This window comes from Gymnoscopelus microlampas (genome assembly GCF_963454915.1).
Source record: "Gymnoscopelus microlampas genome assembly, chromosome: 11".
Lineage (NCBI taxonomy): Eukaryota > Metazoa > Chordata > Actinopteri > Myctophiformes > Myctophidae > Gymnoscopelus > Gymnoscopelus microlampas.
The window spans coordinates 38,629,119-38,646,542 of record NC_139948.1 but is presented as its reverse complement, the minus strand read 5'-3'; the positions used below and the strand labels follow the sequence as shown (position 1 = coordinate 38,646,542).

The window sequence follows — 17,424 nt, the reverse complement described above, 5'->3', positions numbered from 1 at the left end:
TTAAGTAAAGTTTCATGACTGTGAGCGACAGTCCTAGGCTAGCTGTACACAACAGTATGTTTAACTTGTGAGCACTCGTGCAAATATGGCCATGGTGGAGTTTAGATGCCAATTCTGCCTGGCCTGCCGCCACAAAACTCTGCTCTCAAACGCAGACCTGCCGTCATCAGTTTAGCCCCCAAGATGGCCTCCACTCACCAGCAGCAATTTGACGTCCAAGTGTCCCAGATCCATTAACCTAACAAAGACAATTACGCCATGCCACTTTGTGCCTAATGCATCTCGTTTCCTCCCCACTGTGTGCAGTATGCTTTCTTTTCTCAATTACCAACGGAGAGGGGATGTTTTTTTCCTGGGAACTCTCCCACCACTTCTAGCCTATGCAATACATTTGCTGGCTACAGTTTAATACGACCCCTCTCTCCTCCGTTACAAGTTATTATTTCCCTACGCGGGGCTCCACTGTGCCGAATCATACATGATTTTCTTTTTCCACAAGGTGGAAATTAATTTACGCCGGTTACTCAAGTTGATAAGAGGCTACAAAAGATGTTTGATGCCCCTGGGCTCTGGAATGCGAAGGCAATACTTTGCATACCTCTCCAAGTCCTTCACAAATAAAAGACTGACTTTACTCAGCTTACAGAAAGGGCTATACAGTACCTTTCTATACTGTAAAGACCTTTCATGATCCTCAAAGGCAGATGAGAGGATAACGCACACTATCATTAACTGCCTGACAAAGACATATTTTCATTCACTTTCAAGTGACTGCCACGGATGCACTGGAATTGCCATTTAAGGTTTGGGTGAGCTGCCTTGCTTTGCACTAATCCTTCTTTCCATTTAGACAGTGAAACACTAGCCATGTAAAGGGCCCATTATACTTAGTTGCGCACCGGTGTCGCACACCACAAGTAGCAGAAAGAAATACAAGCTCACAATGCATTTTGCATTTAGATCTGCTGTTTTCGGTGCATGACACAATGCACAGCCAAAGTATATACATCAGCCTCAGCCATAAGACAACATGGTGGAACACGCCCAGCATAACATAGTTCAGCCCTCAGCTCAATTTCACCTGAGGACACACACACACACACACACACACACACACACACACACACACACACACACACACACACACACGCGACTTTGCCAAGTCAGTGGGAGCCTCATCAATTACAAAGCACTTAGTTCAGAGTAACATAAATAGAGTGGAGCTGTGCTCATTGCTCCAGACAATCGTAAACACCTCGGCAGCTTCCAGCTCTCCGTTTTCCCCGTGAGTTTGAACCTTTTTTTCCTCTCTTTTTTTTTTCTTCATGCAACCCTCCAGGAAGTCCCATTGAGATACACATCTACCTTACAAGGGAGACCTGGCCAAGATGGCATCAACAATCCAAACCTACAAAAGCCACACAGGGTGAATGCACGCCTGCTCCTTTCGTGTGACGTTAAGACTGCGGGGGGGGGGGGGGGGGGGGGGGGGAGAAAAAAATGGGAATGCGGGATGAGGGAGGAAGAGCAGGAGTGTGTGACTGTATGATGTGTGTGTGTGTTTGTATTACTATACTTGCAAGGACCAAGTATAGTAGAATTTGAAGAAATATATATACATTGTGAGGACCGTTTTCCTGGTCCTCACAAGACAAATGGTTGTTTTATAGTTAAAAAAACATTTTTAGAGATACGTTTACAATTAGAAAAACATTCAGGTTAGGATTAGACATTTAGAGGCTAGGTTTAGGGATTGGAATTAGAGTTAAACATGATTTATACTTAGTTGCGCGCCAGTGTCATGCACCGACAAACAGCCGATCTATAAGCCCACAACGCGTCGCAGCGCGACGCGTTGTGGGCTTGTAGATCTGCTGTTTTTCGGCTTAAGGCTTACGGTTAAAAAATATATATATATTTTTTAAATTACATAAAATGGCTGTGGTAAAGCGTTGATGTCCTCACAAGTATAGTAATACAAACCTGTGTGTGTGCACACATGCTCGCGTGCGTGCGTGAGTGAGTGAGTGAGTGAGTGAGTGAGTGAGTGAGTGAGTGAGTGAGTGAGTGAGTGAGTGAGTGAGTGAGTGAGTGAGTGAGTGAGTGAGTGAGTGAGTGAGTGAGTGAGTGAGTGAGTGAGTGAGTGAGTGAGTGCGTGCGTGCGTGCGTGCGTGCGTGCGTGCGTGCGTGCGTGCGTGCGTGCGTGCGTGCGTGCGTGCGTGCGTGCGTGTGCGTGTGACTGTGTGTATATGCGTGCACGTGTCCGTCCGTGCGAGTGGGTGGGTACCAGAGTGACAGGCGATGGTTAGACCAACCAGAGGAGGGTGCGTGGGAGGGAACGGGTGGGCGTATTGGGGACTGTTTAGAGATGGAGCGAGTCCGTTTCTCCAGGCAGAGATATATACGCAAGTGGATTAAAAAGCGCATGCACAAACGCACACAGAATTAACAGCACATGCACATTACATGCAGAGATTCCTGCATAATATGCATGCATGCACACACATACATGTGCAAAGCTCTCAGGGGTACAATGCAGGATGATTTATGTGGACAATGAAAAACCAACATCAGAGGGCAATATTTTACAGGGAAATTGCACTCCCCGCGTTGAGCTTTTAATGTTTATGTGTGAACGATTGGGGGTGGGGGGTTGGGGGGGTTAAGGGATGGAGAGCAGCTGCCTGCTCTCAGATGTGTGTGTAGGTGGGTCCATTTGCAGCCTGTCTCATACTGAGCCCCTATGGCATTAACAGGCTTTAAAAGAGGTGCAATAACAACAACAACATCAACAATGCACGGCTCTCTATCACACGCAGTGCGTGCACACGTGCGCACGCACGCGCACACACACAAATGGCAATCATCAGCTATACAGTACAGACCAATTTGCACTACTACAAGCTCAGTGTGCTACATTACCGCAAATACATTGTCAAATCCCAAACTGTCATTTTAACTCTGAGAGTTAAATTGACACTTAGCGCTCAAGAGTTAAATTAACGCATGGGTTTTTACTGTGCACATCTTCCCCCCATCCACTTGCTATGGATAGAGAAAATACAGTAGATCCTAGAGTCTAGACCAGTGGTTCTCAAACTTTTTCATGTCAAGGACCCCCAAAATGATATGTATTTGGCCACGGACCCCCATGTCAAAATATTTTGTCCCGGGGACTCCTAATAAGCAAAGATTTGAGTTACAAATGTTCGCTTTAAAAGATATTATATTCAAAGATTTGCCCAAACTTTCAGGATTTTTCAAAAATAGCAGATCTACAAACTCATAGCGCGGCTGTGAGCTGTGTATATCTGCTATTTTTGAATGGCCAAAGTATAAACGGTTTAAGTGGTTAAAATTATTTTCATGCTATATTAACCCCCACCCCCTGGAACCCCCCCAAGGAACCCTGGGGGTCCCCGGACCCCACTTTGAGAACCAAAGGTCTAGACAAACAGGCCATTGCTAAACAGTAGATTCCTGTGTTTATGATGTAACCCTGAAGGGTCCATTTACACCAGCGTTAAATGAACACAGAGAATGTTTCTGTGCAGTGGGTTTGGTATGATGGAGTTACAAATGGATCCTACCTAAAAGCACTGGTTCCCAAACCTTTTAGCTCCAGACCCAAAAGCTCAAGCTCACAACGTGACGCGTTGTGAGCTTGTGGATCGGCTATTTTCACTACTTTTTTTTTCTTTCTTCTAATTTATGGATTTTTTCAAATTTAAATCATGTTTTGAAATAATAATAATTAAAGACCAAATGTAGGAAACAAAAAAATATGGGGTGTTTTTACTTGTGAGTGACCCACAAATGGGTCCCAACCCAGTGTTTGGGAAACAGTGACCTAAAAAGGGTCAAGGCCCATTTGGTGGGCTGGGTGATCCCTAGCCTGGGATCAAAACCATTTTCGGGTTTCTGATCCGGTCGGAGGGGAATTCACTTTACGTCATCACGTGACGGGAACCAATGACCCGAACCACCAGCGCCGTGCACCTGCAAAATGATTCCCCTAGTTTAAAAACGTGTTTAGTTTGGTATCGTTTAGCTTCTTTTGGTATAATAATAGTTAGATATGTGCATTTTCTATTCTAACTCGTAGCGTGACTAAACTAATTGATTCGCATTATGTGGGGAACAAAAATAATGCGACGCCAACCGGAACCACAATGACTTTTTTTCCTTTTTTCCAAACCAGATCTGCGGAGGAAAGTCTGGTGACGCGAGGTTAGGTGATCCCCGTCCCTCTGTGCACAGAGAAACAGGAAGCAGCAGGCCCTCTGGGCGTGGCCTCAGCACATAAACGTGACAGGGGGGCCACAGCACTATCAAAGACCCTACATTTAAACCACGGCCAACAGGTGGTTGGAAAATCAAATAGTCTGATTAGCCTCGGTGAGCTGCCTGGGAAATCACAGCAGGGGGGGTGCTGGGTGTGGTCATGCATGTTGTAACAGAATGACAGATACATTTGATTGATATCTTCTGTTCCATCACAACATGTTTTTTAAGGAAAGACTTCAATTGGAAACCCTTTTTGTTTTGTTTTGTTAAGCTTGATGAACAGTGAAACTAAGTCAGAAACAGATAGATACGGGTACCAGCATGGAGTAGATAATGGTAATAGATAGATAATGGTAAATGCAGATAGAATGAGAAGAATGAGTCATTCTTTCAAATACTGAGTGCCTTCAGGCGGTGGTTCTGAAAAAGTGGAATCAGTTTTCACTTCCCTCATACATACATATTAGTGACAAAAGCTGTGAGTGAAAGACCCCCCCCCCCCTCCATCACCACCACACAGACACAGCCACACACTTTTGGAAAATGGCATCAGCTTTCAGTTGCAACTAAAATGACACAAAAAGGGTAAGATCACACACACACACACACACACACATACATACACATACAGCATATGTTGTACATATACATACACACACACATACAGTATCCACAGCAAACCGCGCACACACATACTACAAACACATGCAGTACAAACACATGCAGTGCACGAGACACACGCTCAATATACGGTCTGTCTTTAAGGTGAGATTAAACCCTGCTGAGTTCCAGGCAGAGAGAGAAAGATTTGCAGCGGAACAGAGCAAGGTGAAGATAAGATGAGCATACTGTCAGATCGTGCGGTTTCCTGCTGCCAAGTTCAGATTAATACGTCTGCCTGGACCAGACAGCTCCACTACTGTAAGCGAGCAAACCCCAAATTCTGCACGGTGGGAGCGAAGTAAACTCACAAATCAATGGAATTGTAAACGCTCAAAAGAGGCCGAGAGTGAGCGAGAGGGAATGGCGTTTTTTTCTGAATAAAATATTCAGCGAGCACTTTCAAGTCGGTTCCTGTTGGCTGCGCTGAGGGAAGCCCAAACTGGATCCCTCCATATTAAGCCACAAAGCCCCCGTCATATGAACAGCTAATTCTACACAGATCAAGCTGCCCACGGTACAAACAGTGACAGTGAAATCTCCTCAAATAACAGATGATTTCCCCATGGGCTGACGTTGGCCAACATACTGTACGGTAGATCTGAGATACAATGGGCCAGCTGTTGGTCCCTCCCTAGCTTAACTTATACTTTGTGGTACGTGTCACTCACCAAACATTATTATGTTTTTATGTTGAAAATCAGTTATTTTATCAGTTAGTTTATATACTAGGCTTCCACCTAAGGATTGAATTTACACGAGTACTCTTATGCACTCTCCCTTCCACCCACACAATCACCCACGCAACTCCCACAAACATTCCCACAACAGGTACACCGCAATTTACACGCACTCCCTCAATAACACAGCATAGGAAGAAGCTCCTTCCATGCAAAACCAATCTATTTATTTTTTTTACAGTGGAACTGAAACAAATTGGGGCACTGTCGCATGATATGCCTTCTCAAAAATCTAATCTGCAGCTCGGATGAAAAGCATTTCGCCATCTTCTCCTGTGGCTCTCATCTATGTTTGTCACAATAAATGTCTGGCTCCCTTCAGGGTGAGAGGTACTGCACCTATTGACACCTGCCTGTCTCTCTCGTCTTTTCCTTCTTATTTTTCTCCTGCAAGCTGTGGCAGAGAGAGTAGGCCCGGCGTCAATATGAAATTATTTCCTCAGAGGCAAAATCTTGCCTCAGCTTGCCCTAGAACTGAAATAGATCCAACATAACTCCCATCAGATTAACTTCTGATTCCATATTTTCAGACAGGGAGCCTATGCTGCATGCTGTGATTGTGTGCGCATGTGTCTTCATGTGTGTATTTGTTAGATTTGGGTGTGTTGTGGTCAGAGCATGTAGCAGTCACATTGCCATAAGGTGCCAGTGCCGTCCAGTGCAGAACCAAGAGATGGGGGTAACGGGGAGCGTCAGACATCCATCAACTCCATCAGTGGCTTACCCAGATCTTTGGATCCTTGGCTCTCGCTGGCCAGCTCGCCCATCCTCACCAAGGCATCAAAGTAGCCTTTGGCAGCAAACGTCACATCTGGAAATGGAAGAGAACAGAAGGAAGTCAAGAGGAGACAGCAAAATAACTCTACGGTTGGAGACATAAAATAGCATGATTAAGTTACTGACCGTACAGCACATCATTTTCCTATTACACAAAAGAAAAAAGCCTTGCAGCGAATGTTCTCTCTATCAAATCGGTAAATAGACAAATAGACACAACACGTAGGCCTCAGGTTTTAGGGCAGTAACTTTAATGTTAATAGGCGGCACAATCGATGGGTACTTTGACAGAGTAGCATAAGTGGTACAGCTGGCGCTAAGTGGCAGACACAGTGCTGCAGGAAACGTGGTGCATCGCTGAGATTTTACACGCAGACATTATTGAACTTTTACGAGGCGCAGTCACAGTGTGGCAAAATCCCCGCCGGTCCAATAGAAACAAGTAGTCAAGTAGGAGGAAAGTGTGAAATAAACTCTGTTTTGGCAGCACCTGATTCCCCTGAGCTATATATCCTGTCTTTGAGGTGGACTTCTTTGGACTACCCTGGCGCTGTGCCAAGCGACAAGCACCACACATGTCTCCATAGGGTTTGATAGCATCTGCTTGGAACTCTAAGAAAACACGGAACTTGGTAGTTATCAAGTTACCACCCTCCATCTAGAGCCCACAGTGTGACACTGGCTTCACTTGACACTTCTCTAGTTGTGTACGATAAGAGGATATCAGATGCTTTCATATACCATGGAATATTTCTCCTGGGTGAGGGGACGATAAAAGGATCGAGAAGGTGAAAACAAGCTTGCACTGATTTGACAGCAGGCCAAATTAAAGTGCCACAGGGCATTAAACTTCCGCCTTGAGTAACCACTTTAAAACCCATTAAGACCTGAGGCCGATCCTACAAATTCCTTCTAAATCAGTAGTTCTCAAAACTGTTTCGTGCCAAGGACCCCCAAATTCATATAGATGTGGCCGCGCGGACCCTCATCTGAAAATGTTTTGTGCCAAGGGCCCCCCAGAAGAGAGGTTGTGTGTTTTAAAAAATAAAATAAATTATTCAACATTTTTCAAACACTTTCAAGAATTTCAAAAATGTCAACGCTAAAATCTAAAATAACACGCTTTCCTGGTTTTAAAGGGTTAACCCGCCTTACTTCGTTGACCGGGGCTCCCCAGGGGTACTGCACTGTATATGCTTGGCCCCCTACTTTTCCCCCTCTAAACTAAATCTCTTCACCGCAAATGACAGATCTACAAGCTCACAACGCGTATCAACACATCAAGTTGAGTTTCCAGATCTGCTATTTTCAAAAATGTTCAGCTATTATGACATCATGCCCCCCAGAATAGCGACCCGAGTGCTAAGTGGGTAACCTCGCTGGTGAACAAACTCAACCATGTCAAACATGGACGAAACGCGATTACTGTTGATGATGCATTAGAATTCATTGCTGAGGAGAAACTGGAGTTTATTCAGGCACAAAGGAACCCAAACACATAGCAGAAAACAGCGACCTTTGACAATTTACAGAATGGATGTGTAATGGGGGGGCTGGCAAGACTATCATTTTGTTTGTCAGAGCAGTTCCTCGTTGACAGTAATGTCAATCTATTTTTTCAATTAAAGTGTTGCTCAAATGCTACTGTCTCTCTTAATAAATAAGGCAGTGATAAACAAATTATCACCCAGTAATGCAGTGATAAACAAATTATCACCCAGCATGCATGGTACGCCTTGGTTGGATAACGTGTAATGATGAATGCCCAGGTGATAACCTACTATACTGTATATCACACTGTGGATTTATGGTCGTCGTATCTTGCCTCCAAAATGTAAGTGGCTCACTCGTCTAGCAAAAAAAAAAGAAACTCAGTCACCGTCTACTCTAGGTTGACAAAGGTTCATGGCACTTACTCCAACCTTGCACTTAGTAAATGACTACGGTGCCTAAATGCCTGAAATTGTAGTGGTGGAATCATACAAACAACTCAAAGAAATCACATGGTAGCTTGTTGCACGCATGTAAAAATTGTAAACACACGCACACGGCCTCACCTTTGATTTAGAGCTACAAATCCAACACCGACCCCGCCACTCTGTGAGGTCAATCCTGATCAATAAACACATCTTCGCCACTCCCAATAAAACAAACAATCTCTAAAGTACTGCTACCTTACTCCGATCAATATCCGTACAAATCCCATTATTCCACCCACAGCTGTGCTGCCTAGCAAAAAGGTTACATAGGGCAGAGTCGACGTGCCGCTGTCGGCCTGATTGCCATGTGGTGTGCCTCGCCTGCCTGCCAGCCTGCCAATCACGCCGTCTCCATTGAATTATGGCGGCTGCCTTCTGGAGGTGAATTATGCACCAGTCTGGGTGACAGATGGGCGCCGCACCTGCAGACAAGCTACCGAGTGGTACACACGCGTTTACAACGATAGTGGCCGGCCAAGAAACTAAACAGAAGCCTTTTTTTATTTTATACTGTATGTACTTTTCAGCAAGCGACACTTGTCACACGGCTGTGAGGCTTAACTCCAGCCAGGCGCTGCCAGGAAGACACTGAGACTGGTAGTCAGTCACTCAGAGCTGTCACAGACGCCGTGGCCGAGGAGGAGGAACATACGCTAATGCTAATCCCAATTACAGCTGAGTCAACGGCAGCAGACATCTTACAGGGGGAAGACCTGAGAGACAAGAGTCTCTGAAAGGAGTGTGTGTGTGTGTGTGTGTGTGTGTGTGTGTGTGTGTGTGTGTGTGTGTGTGTGTGTGTGTGTGTGTGTGTGTGTGTGTGTGTGTGTGTGTGTGTGTGTGTGTGTGTGTGTGTGTGCGCGCATGCGTTCGTGCCTGTCCATGTCCGAGAGGGGTGAGACTAGGGTGTTGTACACGGAGAGGGTAGGGGTGTCACGGTTATGACATTTTACATGTCGATTAATTGTCACTTAAATAATTGCGATTAACGATTTAATTGTGTTTTTGTCGTTGAAAATTACATTTCTGTTTGGCTTTAAGGCTTTCAAGTTGCACATGGCAAACATGACACATAACCTAAATTTGCAAAGAAATGACTGACATATTTAATAACTTTATACTTAAAAAAAAACATTATTACGTTGCATCGCGATGCGTTGTGTGCTTGTAGATCTGCTATTTCCGCTATTTTTGAAAATGTGAAAATATGAACCTTTTTCAACATGGAAACAATTATGACGATTAGGACGAAATAATTGTGATTATCTCATATAATTGCAATTAGACGATTATGTAATAATTGTGACAGGCCTAGGAGAGGGCTGAATATTTGTGTTCTCATACTAAAGGCAGTGGTGTGTGGGTGTGTGTCTGTGTGTGTGTTCAGTTGCAGGGTAGCTGAGCAGATAAGCTGGATCTACTATATATGAGTGCTTTAGTTCCTTGTGATGCCATGTGTGGTGAGGGGCTGACGCGGACAGACTGAGAGGATTACCGGACCTCTGATTGCAGGGCAGACAGACTGTTGGTCCAAGAAGGGGAGGTGGGTGGGGATGAGTAGCTCATCTCAGAGCTATACTCATCCATTTCCTCTTCTCTGTTGCGGAGGAGAAGAGAAAGAGGAACTTATTTCTTAACTACTTATCTCTTAACCCTGGTGTCCCTATTCTGGGCACATCATAATAATAGTTGTTGAACATTCGGCAAAAATAGGCTTTCAAACGAAATGGCAGATAGACATACCCCAGAAAGCCTGACTGGTGTGTGTACAGAGTGTAGCCTACTCAGCATTTGGACCATATGGATAAATGTGTGACCTTAACCACCCCCTGCACCCAAATCAAATCAGAGCCTCTTAGTTCGTTTGGTTTGAGCCAATCCTGCAGAGTGGGTCCTTAATGGTTAGCTCAGTGAGTTCCTACCAGACTAAGTCGAGGATTAGTTATACTCTGTGTAAGAGGCGGTGGGAGCTGGATTTGTTGGACTGTATTCGGTTATCATCTACTACCTAGCACAGAAGATGAGTTGAGTTCCAGGCAAAAGGTTCAGTGAAGCTGTCCTTAATTCAAAGGATGAATTGAAAAATCTAATTAGGTCTGAATCCCATTCAGCATCATCACACAATGTACAGCTGTAAGTGTGTGCATGTGCGTGTGTGTGTGTGTGTGTGTGTGTGTGTGTGTGTGTGTGTGTGTGTGTGTGTGTGTGTGTGTGTGTGTGTGTGTGTGTGTGTGTGTGTGTGTGTGTGTGTGTGTGTGTGTGTGTGTGTGTGTGTACTACCTGGATTTGCATGGGGAATCAAACAGCTATTGCCAACCAAAGGGGAATCCCCTAATGGCCAAGAGAGATAATAGGCTTGTTGGGGCAAGGCCGCTCCGCTACATTCATCCCCCTTTGACCACCACAATCCAACTGGGAAACCCGATCCGGACGGGCCTTCAATGCAATCACCTGGATTTGAACCCAGGTCTCCCGCATTGGGAAACCAAACATCTACAACTTACAATGCACACGCCATCCCCCACCCTTTGTTCATTTGATCTACTACTACAAGTGATCTATCACCTGATCGAAAACAATCCAGTTCTGAATGTGCACTGCATCAGATTAGCGAGCCGTAGGCTTTGTGTTGCCCCAAACACTCTTCCCATACAGCCGGTGCCAGAGGCTGCAGACCAGGTGATAAGGCCTGCCTGTTTAGCAGGGGAATAAATAGTCTTTCTTTCAGTGAATCAGGAAAGAGAGATGGATGTACATACAGGGTGGTGAGAGAGCGAGAGAGAGACCCAGAGACAATAGCAGCAGCTTGGCCATCTGACTCAACCTGTGAGGAGGATGAAGTCGAGAAATGGCGAGAGAGAGAGACATTAATACAAATTAAAAAGAAACTCACTGGCAAGGGCCTTCTCGTAGCTCTTCCCCATGGCAACAAAGTTCCGTAAGCAGGGGTTGAACTGCTCCATGATGGTCTGAAATGAATAGAGAGACAGACAGAGAACGCATGTCAGTTGTCAGCAGAGATTCAAGGGCAGAGAAGAAAATACATTTCTGTCATGTGTGTGTAGCGCGAGCATACACACACACACACACACACACACACACACACACACACACACACACACACACACACACACACACACACACACACACACACACACACACACACACACACACACACACTTAATGCAGTTTAAACTAAAAACTGTATTGTATGTGTATGTGACAATCGCCTTGAACCTTGACCACACTCCATCTTTCTTGCTCTCCAATCCCCTTCTTGTTCAAACACACTTAACCACTTAAATCCTATATACTTCAGTTGAACTGGGTCCCTAAGGAGTCTAGTTTGGTCCCCTCCTTTTTTCCGTCTACACCAAATCTCTTCTCCCAAAATATCTACAAGTATCACATTTCTATGTGTTGTGAGTTTGCAGATCTGCTATTTTCGCTCAATGTTCACCCCAGATTAGGGACGCTTGGGTTCATGAGGGGCAGCCATAGCTAAATGGTAGAGAGGCTCTCTGGGAATCAGAAGGTCCCCGGTTCTGCCCCCCCCCCCCCCAATGTGTTCAAGTGTCCCTGGAGCAAGACAGACACTTGACCCTGAACTGCTCCTCAGGCGCTGTATTAATAGCACCCACTGCTCCTATAGTAATAGTTAAGCTGGGTTAAATGCAGAGGACAAATTTCACATAAAAATGTGCTGTGACACAAAAATACCCACGTCCCCTTCATGTGGTCCAAACCATCATGGCCACAATTATAGGGACACCATGTTGTGTAGGACAGGCTCACACTCAATGCCCGAGTGACAGCATGTTAGCATGTTACAGTACAGTCCACTGACTGCGTTGCCCAGCAAGCTATGTAGAACCACCATGGCCGTGAAATAACAGCACAGCTGCGCAATCCTACTGGCCGTCGTGGCGCATCCGAAGACGACGACTGTACCTCAAAACCAATGTAAATGACGTGTTAGTATCGCACAAAGGACGGCGAGAGGAGCCAGCCTGGGTGACACCTGACATCTCCCATCTCCATCTTCGCCTCCAACCTCTCCTCCCCCTCCACCCCCCCCTTCTCCTGTTGCTGTCCTCCTTCAGGCCTTCCTCCAATTATCCGGTCCCCAGTCAGCTAGTCAGGAACAGCCAGGGGACAGAGAAAAGACAGCCACAGCACTGCAGCAGCAGCCAGCACCAGTCCCTACACTAGCCATCAATACTGCAAGAGAGAATACTCCATAATAATAGCTCTAGCTAGCTAGCCGTTCCCCACACTGTGGAAGGAATGGGATGGCACAATATGCCCATTTGCAACTACCTGAAACGATGGGCAGAAAGGCCCTCATATCCCTGTTATGTTGTGTCAGACATCACCATCTCCTTTATCTTACCGCTAAGTCTTTCATTTTTAATGAGGAGTCGTTTCATGGGTAGACAGCGCGAGAGAGTCCTTGTGTCTTTGTGTGTGTGTGTGTGTGTGTGTGTGTGTGTGTGTGTGTGTGTGTGTGTGTGTGTGTGTGTGTGTGTGTGTGTGTGTGTGTGTGTGTGTGTGTGTGTGTGTGTGTGTGTGTGTGTGTGTGTGTGTGTGTGTGTGTGTGAGAGAGAGAGAGCACACGCATGATTGCTATGTTGGTGTGTGTTATCTGGTCAACAGTGGTTCAAGGGGCCTGAGTGCAGTACAGCCTACCTGTAAATACCAATGAGTCAGTCACTGGACCAGGTCGCACAATGACACAATTCATGGCCAACAATGAGTCAAGAGACGGCGTGTGCATCTAAAGTAGCCAGAGCGAGTTCTTTAATAGATGGTGGGAACAGGAACTTACAGTGTGTACAGCAACAGACAACAAAAACAACATTCCTTGACTGCTGCTGCTTTTGGACTGGAGTGGTTTGCCTGTTGACAGGCTGATTACAATGCAGGTCATCAAAATAAGAATAGAACCTGTGAAAACACAAGCTTATTTCCATCAACTGAGCTTGTGGCATATTCTTCTTTTTAAAGAACACAATAGTGTGCTGTATATTTCTTTACCGATGCTGAATGTGGAGTCATTCAGGTTCACTTTCAAGGAGATCATCAGGTCCCTTCAGGCTGAAAACGGAGGTCATTTCCTCTGCCTAGCCAATGGTTTTTCTCTTGCTCTCCTAACTGGGTCTGGGCCTGAGGGGAAATGGACACCCGCCCACCCACCACGTCTGGAGCACACTGGCTCAGAAAGAAAGATGCTGAGACCACCAGAGATACTGTGTAAAACGTGTACAAATCTCATCCCCCTTCACAAGACTTTATTAGAAAATCTTGTTATGATTAGACTGACCTTTATCTACTTGACCCAGTATATCAGTAGTTCTCAACCAATGGTACGGGGACCGCCAGTGGTCCTTGAGGGGGTTCCAGGTGGTCCCCAGCTAAATGATGGAAGAGTTGGAAACCAATTGGACCCTTATAGATCTTTAAGTGTAAAATGTTACACTCTCAAGAGTAAAAGTATTGTTAAACATCTGCATTACTTAATTAAAGAATTGTATCACATCAATACAGCATGGAATTGTGGACAAAATCATATCCAATGACAACACAATATTCTTAAGTTTTAGGTCTGAGAGTCTAAATCTCATCAAACGGTGGTCCGTGGCTCAAATGCCGAATAAATAATGGACCTTGATATGAAAAGGGTTGACATACTGATACACCTAACGCCATGGCCATTATCAGATAGACTGACGTCTATCTGTGCACAATGATACGAGATTCTCTATTCCTATTCATTCTGTTCTTTTCCTGATCTCATATCTTCTGGTCATGTCATGTGTGTCTGTTCAATACTGTATATATTCTCTATGTGTGTAATAAACTTCAGAACTTGTTGTGTACGCGATACTGCCTGGTGTCATCTTGTTCTCCAAGCTCGTCACTCAACTGAACCATCACAGAATGTTTATACTGCATGTCTGAGGACCTTTGCTTTTATCCACAGTATGGAACATTTAAAGAGTTTTATTTTTGTTAGTCCGTCTAACCCTTAGTTAGACGGAGACTCTTAGGACCACATGGTTGGTCAACTAAATTCACATCAATTTGGTGTCAGGAAGTGGGATACCAAACTGAGGTAAGTCACTTTATGATTATTTCAAAAAGGGTCTGGTATTTCCATGTTTTAGGTTGTGTTAAGGTTTATTTTAGTTCAATCTTGCATGTCTGTTTTTTCCCACCCTAGCTTCCAAATTCCAATTTCTAGTTCTATTGACTTTATAAGTGACGCGGTAGTGTGTTGTCCTACCACTTATCCTAGGTGCACGCTCTCAAAGAGGTGAGGTCTTTGTCAGGAAAAGCAAATGGTCAAATCCAATAGCTACTGGTTGTTTAATTATTGTGTATTTTTTCCATATGGCTATATTCATCTGCTGTAATAATCGGGAAAAATAAAGCATGATTGAAGGAGGATTCAGCTTAACGCATGGACACACACACACACACACACACACACACACACACAAACACACACGGCAGCTCCACTCTGCATCTCTGGGCAGAATAAAATATTCACATCCTACATCGCTCTTCCCTCTGTGTACTTGTTCTTTAGAGCATGTGTCATTGAGGCAGATCGGGTTCGAGAGCACAAACACACTGAGCATGCAGAGTTTACAGATACAGTACATTCACACCATCCCCCGCCATCCCCCCCCCCCTCCCCAAACAGGCACACACACACAAACACTTCATAATAAATAAACAGTGGTGGTGTTTCTTCTAACTGGTGGGAGGATTACATAAAGCAAAGCCCAGTGCACCACCAACACCACCACATCCAGCTTGACCTCCACCCATTGAATGAATAAGATAAGACCACAAGCACACAGGGGCAAAACAACAACGCAAGATGCATCGGAAATCTCTATAGTTATGGAACAAAGGCACGTAAACAAGCAGGGTGATGATTAGCAGCCCTTATGACTATATTACATAAGAGATGTGAGGATGAATTCTTCACAGTGTAGCCTCTGTTCCGCATCTCTTCCCTACGTTGCTAAATTAGCCATCCCTGTTCTCTTGTACTACATTCGTTAACCTAATTATGGCGGCTAATTGGAAAATGGGGTCGAGAGCCACTTGAAGTTGTGTGACGTGGAGAGACAGAGAGGGGGTGCGGGGGGGTGGTCCAACAGCTCTTCAGTGTCAGCACAGGAAGTAGAGAACAAAAGTGGGTGGTAGTAGTGGTGGTGGGGGGTGTGAGAGGAAGGATGCATGGAATAGAGTGGAATATATCATATCTCTCACACACATACAGTATGTCACAGAGTGTGAAGATGGACCCTTGCAGGCTTGTCCTTAGAGCAGGGGTCTTCAACGTTTTTCAGCCCAAAGACCCCCTAGTTGAGAGAGAGATGAAGCAGGGACCCCCTCTACATATTGTATTTATGATAATGTGTGTTTTCAGACATTTAACCACTTAAACCTTCAATACTTTGTAAACTTGACCGTTGGCTCTCCATTTGGTCTGCTCTTTTTTCCTTTTGCTGAAAATAGCCGATCTACAAGTTCACAACGTTGTGTGCTTGTAGATCAGCTATTTTCGGCTAATATTCCCCTCAGAATAGGGACGATATGGTTCAAGTAGTTAGTGTAAAAATAAAGTCCCTAACATACAAAGATTTGGCAGCCCCACCCCCCTGTAGTAACTCTGAGGACCCCCTGGGGGTCCCAGACCCCCTGTTGAAGACCCCTGCTTTAGAGTCAAGAGTTAAAATATCCATTGCGTGGAGTATCATCTTTCAGTTTGAAGTGAGGATGTCTGTCTTTGTGAGCGTCTAAAAGGAGGACTGAATCAATTCATTATTAGACAGGTCCAAAGATTTCAGGAGACAATGAAAGGATATAGGGCAAAAAAACATGAAAAATGTCTCTCATGCAAAATGAATGAATTCAGATTGATAGATTTGTGCCATGATGTTAGGAGTGCTGAAGTGAACAGAACAGAATGAAGAATAAAAGATGAAGGGGGTGGGAAAAAAAAAACATTTTCCTCTGTGCCAAAATTGATTTCTTCTCAATGCTAGAGATAGCAAAACAAAATGAGGTCAGTGTATTTTGAGAAAACATTGCTGATTTCCACTCCAGGGCATTCATCCATCTCTAAAAGCTACTCGTTCTGTCCTGCAAACACAGTGCACACATAAATACACACAAGCATATTACAAACGGAAATGACACGCAACTGGAACCATTTCAGGAGAGAACCACCAACTGATGAGGTCCAGTGGGAATCAGTGATGGGTCGTTCATGGTCGATTCGTTCAAAAATAACTAGTTCATTGCCGTGAACAGGAACAAAATCGTTCACTTCCTGAAACTGTTACGTTCACGCTTTCGTTCATGTCCCCCGTCCCTTCCCCCCATACACAGGACGGGAGGGCGGCCTGTACGCGTGACATAATAACGCTCCCGCGACAGTGTTTCTCACTAGACAATTGCGCTACTGAACGGTGAATGTGAACGAATCCTTTGAACGGATCATTGCCGTGAAACATAAACGAAATCGTTCGTTCACTGAAATGAACGTTTTTTTCCCACCACTAGTGGGAATCACTCACAATGAGTAGTGAATGCCATCATCCGTTTCTCCACCCTACATGCTGTAGCAGTCAGCATCAGGCTTGAAAATACTTGAGTCCACCCAGCATTGTTTGAGCACCAATTATCATGTCATGCATTGACTTGTAATGTAGAAAAAAGCACATGCTGCCTGCTTAAAAGTGCTATTATGTAATTTTTGGTGTGAATAAAATGTATTTTGTCCAATCTGTATGGTATCTGGGGGGTGTATGTTAATACAATATAACGTATACAATTGGGGTGGTTGTAATTTGGTCTCCATGCTCTTCTATCGAGACATTTAGATCCTGTGTCTAGGTTGGACACGACCCGACACAATCCTGTTTTGTGGTTTGGCACAAATCTTCTATTTCTATTGCACA

The 17,424-nt window shown here is 44.8% G+C and overlaps 1 protein-coding gene across 2 annotated transcripts in view; it reads right to left on the bottom strand.

The window, feature by feature from the left end:
- The window catches only part of LOC311055955 (BAR/IMD domain-containing adapter protein 2-like), a 69,082-nt gene that overhangs the window by 40,926 nt on the left and 10,732 nt on the right, over window positions 1-17,424 (bottom strand). For both annotated transcript variants that reach the window (XM_084072257.1, XM_084072256.1), the window contains exons 2-3: window positions 11,334-11,409; window positions 6,412-6,498 (exon numbers count right to left, since the gene is read on the bottom strand). In XM_084072257.1, the coding sequence (XP_083928383.1) occupies window positions 6,412-6,498; window positions 11,334-11,409 (163 nt within the window). The remainder of the gene's footprint in view (window positions 1-6,411; window positions 6,499-11,333; window positions 11,410-17,424) is intronic.